The sequence below is a fragment of the Etheostoma spectabile genome, chromosome 14 (assembly GCF_008692095.1).
Source record: "Etheostoma spectabile isolate EspeVRDwgs_2016 chromosome 14, UIUC_Espe_1.0, whole genome shotgun sequence".
In the NCBI taxonomy this organism is placed as follows: domain Eukaryota; kingdom Metazoa; phylum Chordata; class Actinopteri; order Perciformes; family Percidae; genus Etheostoma; species Etheostoma spectabile.
Genome location: NC_045746.1, coordinates 14,844,236 through 14,862,365, shown reverse-complemented (window position 1 = coordinate 14,862,365; position 18,130 = coordinate 14,844,236). Strand labels below are relative to the sequence as shown.

Below are 18,130 nucleotides of genomic sequence, written 5' to 3'. Positions count from 1 at the left end.
ACCCTCCTCTCTCTCAGGTGATCTGCTCTTCCTGGTAGGTGGAGGTGGAGATGGAGCCGTAAGGATCCACTACAGTCTGGGCACAGCGCACCACCGTCACCAGCAGGAAGAAACAAAGGACGAAGAGGAAGAAGAGAGCGAAGCCCAGGTCCACGTCTACCTCAAGCTGTGGCGCGGGGTGAGGAGCCTGGTCCATGTGGGCTGATGATGACTGATATTCCTTTCTTCTTTGTGTCCTTGCCAGCTCAGCACCACCACTCTAAGAGAAGGACGGATGTGTGCACAGGTGTTCTTGAGGTGATGGTGATGACTTGATGCCGGAAACACAAATCAGAAAGACAGACAAAGATTAAAGAGGTCACAGCCAGGTTAAAGCATCCTGTTGGTTGAGATGCATACCATGTAACTTCAATGTCCCTGGTTGGAGTGTGCTCAGGGTCTTTTGTTGCATGTCATACTGTAGGCTACAATTTCCCAGGGCTGTAATCATTTTCATTACAGATTCATTTCTCAATTAAATTATGAATCGTTTGGTCTGTAAAATCATCATCACAATAACCTGGAAAGCCAAGATATTGTCTTCAAATTGCTTATTTTGTGCAACCAACACATAAAACAGTGGAAACGCTCAACATTCTAGAAGCTGGAGCCAGAGAATGTTTGATATTTGTGATTGTCAAAATAAATTTTGAACAACGTTTTGTTGATTTACCATTAGGTTAATTAACCAATCTTAACAGCTCTATTAGGTTTATATTGGACATCCCATATTCTTCTGGGATATGTCAGTGTTCATTTTTCTGCCTGGTTGTTGTTTAGAGAAATACAGCAAAGCCTTTCAGGTTTTAACAAAATAGATTAAAGACGAAATTAATCATAAGAACTTTATGGGAAGTTAATGGGCAGTTATTGGTTATATGTTTAAACAGGTTCAGCCTCACAAAAGTTGACAGCAGTACATGATTTAAAAAGGAACCATATTAGCAAATAACTGAAGAAACAAATTAATAACTAATTTTAAATATATGATTTCAAACTCACCCTTTTTCATTGTCATCCGGTATGTGTTGCTGCAGTTTTTCCACCACCCATCCAAACCTTTGAAAAGCTTTTCATAGTTTCTCCGTTCTGACTCCCTCTGAGGTTCCTTATTACTCGAGTTACATAAGAAAGTTATCAGTTGCCGAAGTCTTAACTGTCCTCGTGATCATCCCAGGAAAAATGAGCAGCCCACAAATTAGCTTCCTGCACACACACATCCATACTCATTCATGCAATTGCACCTTGCGACCTCCCCCTGGCGTGTAAAGCCTTTATTAATACTTAAGCAGGAATTGAATAACGGTCTACACAGTTCACAAGTGAATCAAACACCCCACAGCTTTTGTTCTCCTGTCACAAGGACCTCCATCGCGGTCACCAATTAGACTTCACACCACTACAACTCAAGCACCTTAGGCAACACTGAGCTTATTATTTACATAAGGCTGAAAAGGCAACAGAGGAAGGAGATATGTTAAAGGAAAAGGCAAAGATTTGAAGAGGAGGAAGACTGGACACAGAAGGGGGGCGTGTTAAGGAAAGCCCAAGGGTTGGAGCAGCAGAAATAAGAGATGCCAAGCAATTAAACTGCAGAGCCAGATGCGAGAGCAGGGTGGAAATTGACCCTGCAGCTTTAAAATGGAGATTGTTACAGTGAGGCTGCCAGTGACAAGAACAGTGTGGAGGCTGAAGTGCAGGGCACCGAGGTAAAGTGATCCTACTCCGTATGCAATTAGCCAAAAAGGACTTTCAGGTTGCAGCCAAAAATACTTTAGGGGAAAGTGGCAAAGGAAAGAGTAAGAAACAATAACTGGTGTCTTTTTTTAAGTTAATAAACTCTCTCAAACTTTCAGGCTGGATGAAGACCAACTATTTCACTCCGAGATGACTCTAAAAACATTCGAGACATTTTGGCAACAGTTTGCCTCCCAGAAGTGTGCCAGCCAGGTGATGCTCACGGTGTCACCACTACACTGTGCCATCTAATATTGTAATAGCTCCATGGTATCCTCAGGTCCATTCTACACTGGTGGAACCAATGACTGAAGCAGTGCTCATGCCAGGCTGCATTTGCTCTACTTCCACAGTGACTGAATATCTCCAATATGGGTGTCACTTTTGAGAGGAACATTTATCATCTTGTGAATTACAGACGGAGTCATTTGGTTGCTTAGTCCCAAGAAGTTAAGAAAAAAGTAAGTAATCCAGAAGGAAACATTTTTAACTGCAAGAAAAAAATACTTTAAAGCAAAGTTACATTATGGTTTCAACTTATTTTGGTTTGAAGGGTTACAGTGATAAATTAGTCAATTGACATAAATATTAGAATTTATGTAATTTGCCAAACCTTCTGGTTCCAGCTTAAACCCTGTAAGCTTTTTCACAATTTTCTGACATTTTAAAGGCTAAACTATTTTTAGTATTGAAAAACAATCACCAGATGCTTCCCTCAAGGATTTCAAATTGTTTACAAAGATTCCATCTCCTTTATTAAGAGAATTAACACTTAAGAGGATACAATTAAGTCATCTTAATCACTTATTTCCTTAGTTAATCAATTGGTTACTCAGCCCTTTGCATTTATTAGTTTGGTGTGAACGTTATTTCAGATTCTAATTAAAATAAGCAAACCGTAAAAGACAGAATACCAGTGAAGAGTTATTCAAAATTATCTTTATCATCATCGTTATGATTTTACATCTCAGCAACACATAATGCAGAATAAAACCCCTTTCTGCAGAAGCAAAGCTCATTAAAAAGGAGCTGCAGGTGATTGGTTGTTGTGAGCTGAGGCACGACGGTAAGAGGCCCAGAGCGTTGCAGTGCATGGAGTGTGGGGCACAAAGACGACAAAATTAAAGACAAAAGGGACAGGAATAACTTTTTTCTCTCAATTGACAACACTTGAAATGATAAAGGCACTTGCAGACTACAAAGTAGTACAAAATGTAAACCATACCATGGTGTTTCATTTTTACATCTGTTCATAAGATTTCAAACTTATTTTTCCTTTCTATTTTTGTACAAAATAAATCAAAACACTGACAACGAGAAAAATCTTGGGCAAACAATGAAAATAAACATGAAATGAAATTGAACTCTAAACAAAAAAATAAATCAGGTTTGAATTGAAATCAAACATTATTACTAAGATGGTTTACAAGATATTTAGTCAATGGGGATCTACCAAGGAAACCATAAAGGACATCTTTGGATGAATGGGAAAAACAACACTCAATGGAAATGCTATTGACTCTTTCAGCCCATAAAGAATTCATAAACAGTTACTGATTGGTTTGGGTTACACTCTAACAGATTGCTCCCAAATTTAGATCGTTAACTGGACTCAAAACAAATAAAATTTAAAGCAAAAGAAAATCTAAAAGAAAAATAACTAAAAAGCATATTAAGCATAAACAAAACATTAAAATTATGTGCATTCTGCTTCCCAAAAAGGCAAAGCATTTAAAACAGACTTCCACACAAGGCACATTTCAACAAGTGGCAGATGTAGCACTTTCTCACACTTTTTTCCAGACTGTTAAAAACAACATTTACCTCCAATTCTTTTTCTTTTAAACATACTTGGAACAAATAGATTTTAGAAAAACCAAAGTGACAAACTGGCCAAAATAACTAACTAGCACAAATTCATTATTAACTGACACTTCAGTAAATAAGACTTAAATCAGGTTATGGTCCATAGAAAGACATCTTTCACCTTAGTGCTCCTCACCATATCACCGACTTCGGTGTGGTTATTTGGAGGTAAAAATCAGTCAAGTTTAAAGGCTGGTATACTTGGAAGAGTTTTAACTGACTGTGCAGGAAGGAAGTGCCCATCCTAACCACAGCATTTCTATAAAACACTTCCAGAAAAAAACCATAAAGCTACAAGCAGGCAGATTTGGCATGTGGCAACAGCCCAAACTCTTAGCAAAAAGCAAAAGAGACCAGAGGGAAGAGAAAAAGAGGAGAAGGTGTGTAACACTCTGCTGCTTAGGTACTAAGCAGATCATTGTGGTTCTTCACCGCAGTCTCTCTCACTCTCAATTTTAAATTAATGTCATCCAGAGAGAAATAAAAATTATCCACTTTGGACTAACAGGGTTTCAGAAAGGAGGGTAAAGATATATGTGTGTGTGTGTGTGTGTGTGTGTGTGTGTGTGTGTGTGTGTGTGTGTGTGTGTGTGTGTGTGTGTGTGTGTGTGTGTGTGTGTGTGTGTGTGTGTGTGTGTGTGTGTGTGTGTGTGTGTGTGTGTCACCGCCTGTTGCCAGGCTCCCATCTTTGGCTTTCAGGTGAGGACCACATGTGAGGGCCCATCGTCACTCCTCACACAGCCTCATCTGCAGCTCTCAGTCCATTTAGTCCTTCTTATTGTGGTTGTTGTTGAGAGGGTGGCCGTTCTGCACATAGCCATTTTTAAACTTTTCCCTCTGCTCGCGACTGTTGTCGCCATCTTCTGACTCAGTCTCTTCTTTATCGCTCCTCTCGTCCTCGACGATATCCTATTGGGTAAAACAAGACATGAAATTTGGACCGTTGCAGGATTGAGTGAAAGTGTTATGTGGGGGGGGTTGAAACTAGGATTTCATACATTGCCTGGAAGGAATTTGATGACCATGCGCAAGATGAGCACAGCCCAGAAGATGTGCAGAGCCTGCAGCACGAGCATTAGCCCGTTGAAGAAGTAGAAGCCGAGGAAGGGTGGGTACAGGGTGAGTGGGTACACCCACGTCGTATATATGATCCTGAACAAGAGGACAAAGGCAGAACAAAGAATGCAGTCAGAGCCACCTACAGTCACCATCAAAAGCCCATTGAGGGAAGCCAGGACTGTACACAATGTGTTTGTTGTTACATTTCCATAAAATTGTTTCTCATGTTTTAAGCAAATTCGTAAAATTTCTGCAAAATGAACCAGTGCTTCTCCATCAATTACCTGCATGCCAACATATAAAAAAGGCCATGCCCATATTGCATAATTAAAATTGAACAAACGTAACTCCTCATGTAAGTTCTATGGCACAGAGGAATAAGCTACATCAGACTTTGGCTACACAGACAATGTTAATTGTTGGGATGAATCCATTGTTTTTGTGTCCGTTTTAATGGGATTTATTGACAACATTCATATCATTTAATGTTTACGAGAAAAATCAGTTTCCATCAGCCTTTATCACCAGTTATTTCTCCTGAGCCAGGCACAAAACTAAAAAAAAATTAAGATGTCATCTTTTTTTATTTTTGGCATTTAGTTTTTGTAAATGCACAAATTAAAATGCCCATGGATACATGAAAGCCTTGTAAAAGGCAGCTAAAACAATTCTACTGCGCTTTTACCAAATATGTGCAGTGTCAATGTTGACAAATTTCTTCCTAAGTTCCTATTATTCAGTAAAATCAGTGACTGATTTACAATTAATTATTATTATTATTATTATTATTATTATTATACAATTAAATTAAAAAAAACCTTTTTACCAGAAGGGGAGGATTACGAGGCGGGTGACTATGAAAACGGCAGCAAACATGGTGAAGATGAAGTTGCAGGTTTTCCTCCAACCTGCATAGTTGAACATTTTGGCTGACTGGAATGAAAGAAAGAGAGAGAGAGAGAAAAAAAAAATCAGAGTTACACCTTTTCATTCATTCTCCTCTAGAGGGCAGACGGTGAACTGTGTGAGGTATATGCAGTGCTCTGACCTTAAAGGGATAGTGTGGATTTTTTTAAGTGGGGTTGTTTGAGGTACTTATCCATAGTTATATCATTATCTACACTAGTTGGAGGTAGTTTTGGGGGCATTTAGGTCTTTAATTAAACAGGACAGATGAAGACATGACAGGGGAGAGAGAAGAAGAATGCCATGCAGCAAAGGGCCACAGGTCGGAGTCGAACCCGCGGCGTTGAGGAGTAAACCTCTATATGTGTGTGCATCCTCTACCAACTGAGCTAGGCCGGCCACGTGTATGCTACATTTAGAATATTTTCACAACATAACCTTGCCGTCAGACAACCGTTATATCCATCCATACTCTCTTCAAAGCCACCAGACTCCTTGGACAAAAACAACAACTTTATCTCCCAGAACACAGGAGTTGCTGTTCTAATGACGCCTTGATAGGTTAGTTTGTTTGTGTTATTGTGTGACTTTGATAAATCACAACTAATACTTTAAAAAGTCACACAATAACACAAAACAGACTAACCGATTGAGGCAGCGGTAGAACAGCAACTTTGTGTTCTTTTTGTCAAAATTAGTCTGGTGGCTTTGGTGTTCCCTGTCAGAAAAGAGCTGTAAAATATTCAAAATATAGCGATTTGGATTTTATTTTATTTACTGCTGCCCCTGTCCACAGCAGTATATTGCTTAGCGTCAGCGTCGGTATTCCTGCCTGCTGCTCCTAACTGGGACCGTGCCGACCGCCATCTACTGTAGTAATACACTGACTATGGATAAGTACCTAATACAACCCCATTTCAAAAAATCTGAACTATTCCTTTAACATCATCATTAAGCTAATTACCAATGCTAAATTTTATGAAGACCAGAGGGAAGGCAGAACATTTGTTGCTTTAATCATGTAAACTGCAGTGTGATTGTAATTAATTTTACATTCCCCGTTATTGGTGTGGGGAAAAAAAACTAAGAATTTATGAGATTTTTTCTAATTTAAAAAAGTTAATATGTGTAAAAAAAAGAAATAATAATATGTTTTTTTTTATAAAATCGGTAGAACACGCCTTTTTTTCCACCATATAAGCACGCTGTCTTACCTCCATTAAATAGTCAGAGGCATCATGCACTAACATGATCAAAGTCCCTGCCCGGATGTAGTTGACCAGCCATGAGAAACTGATGAGGGAAATGGTGGCTACATGGTGAATTATCTGCTCTTTGAAATCCTGAAGAGAAAAACAAGACAAAAGGAGATGGTGTAAAGACAAAATCCAACACCGTTTGGTCACTTATTGATTGAGCTGTAAAGATTGGTCACTAATCGACAGTGTCTGTTCTGATTGATTTTGGATTTACAAATGATTAACTCTCTGCACGCACATAGCAGGTTATATGGCTTTACAGCTATGAAGATAAACTAAATATATATGTCAAAGCAACTTAACAAAAAGTTACAAATGAAGTTGTCAAATTAGGGGCTGATTTTAACACAGAGGATCCCCAATAAAAGCTGTTGTTTTGGTTCAAAAGATTAGTTTCTTGCATTTGTGAGCTGTAGTTATAAAACAAGAAATGGCACAGGTAGCAGGCTCGAAGGTCTGCCACGTTTCACAACAACTTTGAGACCGGTGGACGGAACGATCATTCTGTCTCTCCATAGTGTGACACCACACAGAACTCTGGTCACACATTAGCTCATAGGGCACCTCCTGATGCAACATCCCTGACTGGAAAGAGAGTTTAGTTTGTCACTCACTCACTCTGACTTTACCAAACAGACAAAGTGAAAGGAATGAGTAGAGGTGAAATTATCTTTAATGGTGTTCTGAAAGCTGACAGCTCCACTCAATACAGTGCATAAAGTCAGGACATCTTAATGGGGAAATCAATATCCAAACTTCAAAATACACTACCAACGCAACAGATCATTCTCATTATTTCATCATGCACTCTGTGAGGGATTTTATAGTGTGGGTTTTATAGTGAGCACACGGGATAACAAAAGTTAAGTAGATGGCTCACTTACCTTACGTTTGACATCCGATGCTATGCTTAAAAGCAGCGAGACATAGAAGCCTAGTTCAATCACATAGTACCAGTACTGTGAAGGCAACAGTGGCTGGAAGAAAAGAGGAAGATAAAACTGTTAGAATAACATGCCACCAATAATTTGACAATTTTTTATACATCGTTTCTTCACTTTTCACACTTTCAGCATTCCAAAATGGTGTATAAATGTTTTTAAAATGTTAAAAAAAAACAGAAAGAAAGAAATAATCAAATTAAACTTAATGATGGAGATATTTCAAGTTCTAGTACTGACATACCATTTTCGGGAAGCCATCCCACATCTGCTTCATATCATAAAACCATGGTTTCTGAGGAGAGATGGATATTCAATATTAATGAGGGTTTGATTGTCCCACACAAATCCACAAGCACTTTCATGCACAAACACTAAAACAAGTACAAAGTGGCCAACAGTGTGTACACTATTGGTACAAATTAAATTCCTACATTTATCTGAAGACAAAACAAGTCAGAATGACAAACGTTAACAGTAGATCAATAATAAATATCTTTCCATTCACAGACTAGAGTCTATTTCATGGATGGGTTTCACAAAATGACACACGTGATTTTTTGCTTAATGTGACAAACTATAAGTACCAACCAGATCCTGACACGGTACTCACGTCAATAAGGACTGCCAGGCCAGCCAAGAAAGCAAGAAGGTAAAAGGTAAATCTCCAACTGTAAGAAAACACATAGCAGTCTCAGAAATCAGATTGACTGCAGACAGCACAAAAACAACATCGCAATTCAAAAATACACAATGTTCAAACAATGGCACCATGCTTTTGTGGTTAAAGATACAGATGACAAAAATAAAAAAGGAAATGAAAGTTTTTACTTCACTTAATTTACTTTTTACTTTATCAATTACTTCAAATCACAACAAGGAAATGATGAACGGACCAACATTTTCAAAAATATCACATATCACAGACAAAATAAAAACTCAAGTAACTAGCACCCACTAGCATCCTCGTCACTGGAGTTTCAAATTCAATAAACTGAGGATAACACTCAGACTGTTTTATTTGAATTATTTTAACAGGTAAAATAAATCCCAAGAAACATGCAGTTATTAAATCAAAGTGTGAAAAAGTATATATGATTTTGCCTTGCAGAAATATACATTTTTGTTTTGTTATGCTGTTAATCATCTCATGACAGCTGAAATCTAACTTGCAAGCCCCTGAGGGTGTCCTGAGCCCCATCTGCAGACGGATCTCATCAATTTGCGTTTGTATGACACGCCAACTTGTATGCCATTATTGGAGTGTTATCAAGACGCATGCTTGCTTTTTATCATGTATATCAATGCCGTTTGGCCTCCATTGACTTACATCACCCTGCGACTGCGTGTCAATTTACTCCGTAGATAGTAGTATGAAAGGGTGAAAATCCACGTAGGGAGGTTGGTGGATGGGTAAAACACAGGACTTTCACCCAGGAGACTGGGCATCGCGTCCCGCGTGTCACCGTTCCTAAACTCAATTTCTTCTTTCAATAAAGCCAACCCCGTTGTTCTTTTCCTATACTTAACCTATTATTCTTTTCCCAAAACCAATAACATGCCACGTGGCTTGTATGTTTACGTCCGCTGTATACAGGGTTTACATATACGCAAATCTGTATCCAGCGTTTATATACACACAGATCTGTATACAGTGTAGAAATACACAAAGATAGCTCAAAATGTAAAGTGGGCGTGTATGTTTACGTGAAGTCATGATATCCCGTTGCCATCTGGGCAAACACTGGGGTTTGTAGTAGCAGGTCTTCCTGTTTGAACTGAAAACACACCCAACTACAGAAGTATAAAACTATCAAAACCCTATTTCCATGTAAATTTAGTGGTCCAATTCAAATTCCAAATCTACGATATGACTCAAATCAGGCTATTAAAAGAAGACAGATTCAAATAAAAGACAGAAAATAGGTTGGGGTGTATTTGATGTGTGGCTGAAAATGTTTAGCTACCAAGCTTCTTGAAACTTTTTGAGCTTGCTGGGTCGGTCCTGGTTTCTCCGCCGCCTGAACCACCTCTGGACCTGTCGCACTGAACAGCCCGTCTGTTTACTTAAACTCTCTATGGAGGTCTAACAACAAAAGCAGAACAAGAAAAGAGTCAGTACTGCCTTTAATGTCTGGAGTTATGAAATGATGACATAAGGCTTGGGTTGGGGATGATTAGGCTCAAGCTGTGCTATTGCCAAAGAACACACAATATGTATGAAGGAGTGCTAGTTTCCATAAGTATGCAGGATCATTACCTGTGTGGGATGCTTTGATGTGCTGCAGAAATAGGACTCCAGGACAGGATTTGGACGAGCACGAACACGCTGCTTGTCACTGATGCCCAACAGGGAGGCGAGAGGTGTCGCTACCGTCCTGGAAAGAGGAAAAAAATGCTTACAAACATCATTTGTTGGGAAGAAATATGCAAATCAGACAGAGAAGTATGCTAAGAAAATGACACTGTCGCAAGAAAAAAAAGAGTCACTGCTGGAGATGACCCACCTCTCAAATATCTGTCTGAGGACCAGAAAGCAGAGGGCAATGGGTATGGTAGCCCAGAGGTCCTGTGTTTTAGGGAAAACAAGGCCATCATGGTCCTTCAGATCAGCCCAGCCGTGGCCTTCAGGAAACCAAATCCAGTCTGCCCATATTAGCTCACCCAGTCGAGACAACATCCTAAAAGAAGAAACGGAGGGAGATAAGGATTTGTGTTTTTGTGTATCATGTGGAAGGAAATTAAGACAGGTAATAAAAAGAACATTTTGTCTGCTTGGGCAATCTCCATTCCGATTTTCAATTAGATAAATATAGCAAATCACTGAGCTGTGACAATATCCTGAGAGAGCAGGGAAGGAAACAAGAGGGCTGAGAGGAATGAGTATTGATTGGGGGTGATTAATTGCACTGGGCATCTGCGTTCAGGCGCTGTATCTGGGTTCTAACAGTTCCAGATGAAGAGGAATGACGAAGGAAGAATTTCGCTATGCTGCACACAATGCTATCAGAAAACCAATGAGAATTCATTTAGAGCTCTAACCTGGACTGCAGTTTGGCCAAACATTTTCATATTTTTGAAAAACTATTTCTGCAGGTGGATGACATTATTTACTCAGACACAGACATTTCCAAATTCACTTCCTCATTCATTCATCTTCTACTCCCTACATAATGAACACTCAATAGTTTGCTAAATAGTGAGCTGTAAACAGCTGCTGAACTGCTGACAGAAGAGCCTTACATTATGATTAACAGAACTTTACAGAAAAAAAATGTCTGTGCACCCATTAACACCTCAGAGTTGTAATGATGTCTTTTTACCTAATTTAATAATTTCTCATTTATTTGTAACATACTCTGTATGAATGAATGAATGAATGAAGAAAATGAAATTGCATAACTAACCCACCAAGCGCTGCTGATCTCTTGAGCAAGATGACTTGTGAAGGTAACTGATCGTATGACCTTGAGAAACAAAACAGGCCTAAACTACTTATTAAACAAAACAATGTTGCTGTATTATGTCACAGAAAGGGCTGGGTACCAAATTCAATACTTTTTAGGCACCGGCTGAATTGTCTCTAAAGTATCGAGTGTCAAAAAATGCCTGCAGCATTCTCTTACTAAGATCCAATAATTCTGGTGTTTGGCAGTCTAATATGACATGTTATAGAGGCATCCAGAAAAACTCTGTTACGCACAGAGACAGGGCTACATAGTGGGAGCTGAAAAATACATTTTAATAGATTTGTGCCGTAATGTTGTAATTGTTGTAGTTTTATAAATTGGTGTGTGTGTATATATATATATATATATATATATATATATATATATATATATCTAATTATTATATATAATAAATATATAAAAAAAAAAAAAAATAGCGTTTAGGAACCGGTATCAAAGTCACGGTATTGGTATTAGTACCGAATTTTTCTGAACCAACAAACTTATTTGGATAGAACCTTTCAACTAAAAGGCAATTCAAAATTCTTTTGGTGTCACAGTTAGGGTCAAAATTCAAGTTGGCCCAATACTTTTATGACAAAATACCTGCTAAATTAATGACATTCCTATCAGCCTCAGCTGTACTTTGAGTTTAGTGCTAATAAGTAAACATAATTTAGTTCAAAGCATCACAGTGCCAAAGTTCAGCCTTGCTGATATTCTTACGGCTCTGTTTTTGAAGTGCAGAAACAGCAACAGGATGTGCAGTTAAACGACCCAAGATGACATTTGTGTTGCTATCATCACTGGCAACTCTTTAAATAGAACACTAGTCATCTGTGGACTTTTGCAACGTAGGATCAGTTGATAATGGTCCTGAACAACATATCACTGCTGCACCTTTGTTTCTGCAGTCAAATCTTTTTCTGATGCAAATCATTTAAGGATGGAAGTTCAGGTTGTCACACATTTTCTGCCAGATCCCTTAATAAGGACTTTGTGTGTGGACTTTAACCCATTATAAGCTTACTATGAATGCACAGTAACTCATGCAGGCTTCCGTAGCATGAGAGTTGCTCCAACAGGATCTCCGTACCTTGACACAACAGCAGTGACATATCTATGTACTTTATTTTAAAGTTAATAAGTGTGGGGATGTCAGTGAATACACTGCCTCCTGTTTCTCACCTCTCATGACAGCAATCTACCATAAACTCTTAGTTCTACTCTGTAAAACTGTCTGAAGTAAATCTTTTATGTGTCCACCATTATGCTTAGCTGACAATGGTTCCTGTAGAGTCTTATGAATGCATCAAACTAAGAACGGGCTCTCTGTATTTTGTGTTAAAATAATATTAAATGAGTGCAATTCTGTATTCAGTTCTGGAGTGAGTTGTGGGATTTGGGTGAACACAGAGTTTTTCCGTCTAACAGGAGGAAATGGAAACCAACCTTGGGGTTGCAGAAGCTCTCTCGTGTACATCCCACTTATTATATGCAAAGTACTTATTGTTCTGTAGCTGGTCTAAAACTGAAACGTTCACTTTCATTGCACGTGACAGCAGATGGAGATTCCCCAAACTGGCAACATTACAAGCAACCAGAAGTACAAAGTGTTCACAGGTTATACGCAGTAAATATCCCTGTGTCCCTAGAGGTTTATATACGACAGGTAAGAGACTTTTTTACTAATAAAAAAAGTTAAACAGTATAGTGTGTGCTCCTGCTGGTGAATGATTCACTCAAGAGTTTAGTGACTGGAGGAGATCGATTGTTGGCAGAAGAACAGGTCAGGCACAAGCGGCTTGGCAGGTGCATCTGCTGCAAGCTAGGTACACTAAGTAAACTTGCACTTCATTTTGTCAACTAACCTGTGTTGATATAGCCTGGAAATCCAGACCCAAATCCGAAAGATTAAGGTGTCACTGCCCAATATGAGTCCAGTGCAGATTTGAGTTGCGCCTGCGTCACTTTGCGACAAGTAGCCTACAAGATGCTAACAAAAGACTTCTGTAATGTCAATAGAGTCAAAATTGACTTACTTAACGAAGTTCATTCACTGCTGGCTCCAAGTTAGCAATCAGACAACAAAGGTTGTCAGTTGATTGGCGTTTTGAGCTAACGTTAGTAATCAAACAACCTTAGATGGCTAAAATGTTTTTGAAATGACTTCAATCTTCTGTTATTGTTTTGTAATAAGAAAAGTTTATTATTTTATGGATTTCACAAATTTCAGTATGACACGTTATGCCGTAAACCGTTTAAATCTGAGCATCTGCACTCGACTTACATCGAGCAGGGACATAAGGGTCTGGCATTGAAAAACGGAAGTCGCCCATCTTGAGGGGTCGGCACTAAGCATGGATCTGAAAATCTCACTGCACCCAATTGGACAACACTACAACCAATCACAACAATACACGGGGTGACGTATCCAGAGCCCCTTACGCTTAGCTGCCAGCATCTGTTTAGCTTGCCTCTGGCCCGCCTAGATCAGATACACCAATGTGATTGGTGCAGCTCGGCTACAAGGATATAGTTATTGAGCAACATTCCTCCATGCCAGAGTATCTTGCTGAGCAAATTCAAATTGTGCTCTCACGAGAACTCTGGATTTCCAGTATAGCAGACCGGTGTGTACAGCTTAGCTTACACCTGAGTTTAAAATGAAAAAAAAAAAGATTCTGGATTCTATTTGCTATTCCAATTGGACATAAAACAACATTGTGCTGCTAACTGTATTTGTGAATCTATTACAGCGGTCGGTATTAATCCTCAATCTGATCTCTGGCATTGCTATATCATGTATTCCAGTATCATCAATTGCCACTCAGATAGTGCATGCACATTTCCAACTTCATGACAGTGTTTGGACCTGACCAAAGTGCGCTGTTTGACTTTGGCACCACCGGTGTTAGTGTCAGTGTAACAGGAGGGATGTTTTTGGACAGGCACCACAAAGAGTGACTTTACCTTCACCTAAATTTTAATTATTAACTAAAAAGTAAATTCACATTTCACTCCTCAAAGCTGAGCAACATGATGTTATGTACTCAATAGACTATCCTTACTGCGGTTTATCTACAGTCCACCCAGTACAGTGCTACTTCACCCTCTCTTGCATCTTCTCCCTCTGTGTGAATGGCATCCTTGCCCCTTGTGTGTATATTGTGTAGTCTGTCCTCTTTAGAATGATGTATCACAACTACGTTACATCTGTCTACAAGTGGTGGTTATGTGCCAAAGTGTGCAAAAATTGACCAGCAAAATGAATTTTAGGTGGGACATGGATGTAAACAATCCCTTTTTTTAAATGTTAAGTCTCAAGATGAGGTTAAGACAACCATACATTTGTCAGACTTTGGAAAGCTCTCTCCAGAGGCACAGGAAAGACCAAGTATACAACGTTACAGTAGTACTCTTCATGGGGAGTTAACTGAACTTATGTGTAAAGAGTGGAATAATCCTTTAAAATTATTTTTTATAAAATTGTTTTTTTTTTTCTTACATGAAACCTTGAAGGCTGACTTATGTTTTACAGACTGCAAAGTCCTTGGAGAATAAAATAAGACTGACTTGACTAGCTACAGGTCACAAAAGAATAGAATGACTCCAAAGAATGGCATTATCTGTCATAATAATCTCAGCTTGAATCTCGGCCTTAAAAATCCTTTATCAGTCGGGCTCTAGTTTACTTATCATGTATAGGTGGCTTTTTGATGACTTGTGGTCCTTAATTGCTAATTTGAAGTTCTTAGTCTTGATTACAAAAGGATTTGATTTGCTTTCTCGGAGCCAAACACATGACAGTCACTGCAGCACATTTGTTCTGTACTGCTTTCATAAATCAGCCACTCACGAACCTAACCGCCAATTGTCCACTTTGTATTAAAACATCTTCTTTGACTCATGCTCATCTTTTTGTTGGTTGTTTGTTTCAGCTGGCCTCTTTACTCCACTAATGTGCCGCCACATTTCTTTGACATGTAAAAGAATTGTAAAATGTAAAAGATTGTTTTATTTTACTTATTCTCCTATGCAACTTCTCGCTTAATGTGTATAACCTTTAAACTGTTTTCAATTGATTTTCTGCCATTCTAATTGTTGTCTTGTTAAGCAACTTTGTTTTGAAAAGTGCTATATAGGTTTATTATCATATCCTCACATCTAAATATCTAAACTAATGTCAGACAGTCAATGCCACTCGGTTTTAAGTGAAGCAGGAGGCAGTTGTATAATTTTAACTTTAGGGTTGTTATCATAAGTTATAGTTGAGCGGCGTGTGTCAGTCACACAGTTCTTTACGCTGTTTGCGTACTCTTGCAGGGAGTGGCAGAGTGCGCATGCACGGAGCAAGCGGGGAGTCTCCCGGACATAGCGGAACAGAGAGTCTGACACTGTGAGATGGAGCTTCGAACAAGTTTCCCAACACCTAACTAGCTAAATCACGTTGTATACTTTTTGTTTTGTTTTTACAGTGGGTGACACTATACTTGTTATTTTCTATTGCTCGTGTAATAAGAGAAAGCAGGCAGTGCAAACTATCCTTGGCCACATCTCCAGTTTACGTTAGAAAAACTTTTTTTGCGCATTCATAATTCACTCTTAAAGCGACATAAATGCGGCCATTGTCTGTTAGCACCAACTTCTGTACGGTAATTCCCCGAGGGGCGGCCGTTGGTCTTTGTTGATTAGGCCTGAATGCCTACAAGACCTTCTGTTATCGCGGTGTTCCTAAACAAACATCCGACATCAGGACAAGCAAAGGCCTGTTAGAGGCTGAATTCGAGAGGGCTCCAGATGGAGTTCGTCAGCAAAGTTTAATGTTAAAACTTCACATAAACCCTCCCGGCACTATGACTCTCCAGTTTCTGTGTAAAAATAGCAGCCCTAGTGTGTGTCTAAAGAGAAGTCTGTGGTTTGAGGCTTTGTAGTAGTCACGTTAGCCTGCCTCACAGAAGCTTTTTACAACCTTAACTGACACGTCCATCATGTAACGCTAACAGAGCAGCCAACGTACCTCTCTTCCCTTGGCTGTGTGCAGGCAGGTAACGTTAGTCCTAAAATGTCTCCTCTCCACCGCAGCTGCTGCTCGTCCTCTGTTACTGTTGTAGCGGAGGGAATTTCATGTAGCTTTCGCCATCAAAAACACCCCCAACTTCTTGATCGTTTAATGAGCAGCAATCCGCCTTTTTTTCTTATCTCTTACCTCAGCTTCGCCACATTCTCAAAAAAAAAAAGTGTGTCGCACTTTCTCCCTAAAACTCTTTTTCTGTGCCCGTGCTTTCAAGCAGGTCCAACGGCGACAAGAATGTTTAGCTTTTCACTTTTCAGTCCGATCAAAGTAATCTAAGTGGGACTCGGCTTGTTGCCGTTTAGCCGGGTACGTTAGTTCAATTGGTCGGATATTGTAGTTAGGAGAGGACCCGGGGGGCGGGCGGGAGCGGGCTTTTAAAGTGACGTGAGCCTCCACTCGGTATGGAAGGTGGTTAGTGCTACAAGAGGGAGGCTGGCGGGGAGAAGCATGTCCTTCAGTGAAAAGAGTCAAGTATTTAGCATTAACGTCATGTCATGTCATGTCATGTCATGTCATGTAGTATGGTGTTAATATTTTTACAAATAACAGCCTACTATTTCTTGGAAAAGTGTAATGTAGCCTATGCTTTTTGCTTATACAGTATGTTAATAGGCTCCGCTCCCACTTCATGTTATCCTTCAGCTCAGTGTCACTCCAGGAATAACTGTAGTCAAATACAGGACCTGATATAGTAATTAAAATAAAACAAAATAAGTGAGATTATTTGTGTCATTTCATTGAGCTATTCCATAGTAGACTAGTGAATGTTTTGTTTTTTGTTTTCCCAGTGGCAGTTTTAGCTGTATTTCTATTGCCTTTTTTAGGGCATGTTCAGACAGGCAACAGCATAGTTAGTGAGTGAATTGACTATCCTCAGGGCCTTTTTAGATGGGGTTTCTTAGTTGTGTTGGGTTTACGTAGGTTTTCTACATGTCTGATGAAGACCTTTAGTATGCACAGAGGACCTGTTGATGTCACAAGCATCATCATCTTGGTATTGTATCCTCTGTGCTGTTTTTTGAAAAGCTGTCCAGCCAAAATAAATGTGCATTTATCTAGATGGACTAATTAATTAATGTAGGCCGACTGCAACAAAGCAGGTTGCCATAAGAGGCGGCGGATTCATTTCAGAAGTGTGTGTGTGTGTGTGTGTGTGTGTGTGTGTGTGTGTGTGTGTGTGTGTGTGTGTGTGCGTGTGTTTGTGTGTTTGTGTGTGTGTGTGTGCGTGTGTTTGTGTGTGCATGTGTGTGTGCATGTGTGTCAACATGTACAGCAGCAGTACAAAGAGCTGGCTGAAAATCAGGAGACTTTCTCCTAAGTCGACAGCTAACACTAATGCCATAGCTAGCTTGGTTAGCAGAATGCTGAACAAGACATTTCTAGGCAACCAAAGTTTTCCAATTAGACCTTGAAATGAACACATAGTGAGAAGGTCAAAGTTTAAGATAAACACATGGGCAACACCACAAAAACAAGTTCACTGCTATTTTAATTTACACAGGGCCATGGATACGTATAAGCCTCTTGGCAAAGCATCTTTTGCTTTATCATCTATTGTAATATAAATGGGACCATAGTTTATAAAATCACAAAAATGCTGTATTGAAGAAGCCTTAAAGGGATGGTTTGTAGTAATTTCACCCTAGGGTCCTTTGCAGCACCATGGCCTCGAGCCAAACAACACCCCAGAATTTTTTTTTTCCTGTAGTCAAACATTGGATGAGCTGCACTAAGCCAAAGGGCTTAGTGCAGGCGCTGATGGAACCAAAGGTGCATCTTGTAAATTACCCCACTAAT

General features: G+C 39.4%; 1 protein-coding gene across 1 annotated transcript; it reads right to left on the bottom strand.

Moving 5' to 3' along the window:
- Positions 1–2,698: 2,698 nt before the first annotated feature.
- Positions 2,699–16,712, bottom strand: cers2a (ceramide synthase 2a). Its single transcript, XM_032535206.1, has 12 exons — positions 16,466–16,712; positions 16,277–16,361; positions 10,315–10,488; positions 10,068–10,185; positions 9,775–9,893; positions 8,421–8,478; positions 8,052–8,102; positions 7,751–7,843; positions 6,822–6,950; positions 5,528–5,634; positions 4,641–4,794; positions 2,699–4,551 (listed from the first exon to the last, which is right to left on the bottom strand). The coding sequence occupies exons 3-12, from the start codon at positions 10,485–10,487 to the stop codon at positions 4,408–4,410; spliced, it is 1,146 nt and encodes a 381-aa protein (XP_032391097.1). The 5' UTR covers position 10,488; positions 16,277–16,361; positions 16,466–16,712; the 3' UTR covers positions 2,699–4,407.
- Between the last annotated feature and the right edge of the window lie 1,418 nt (positions 16,713–18,130).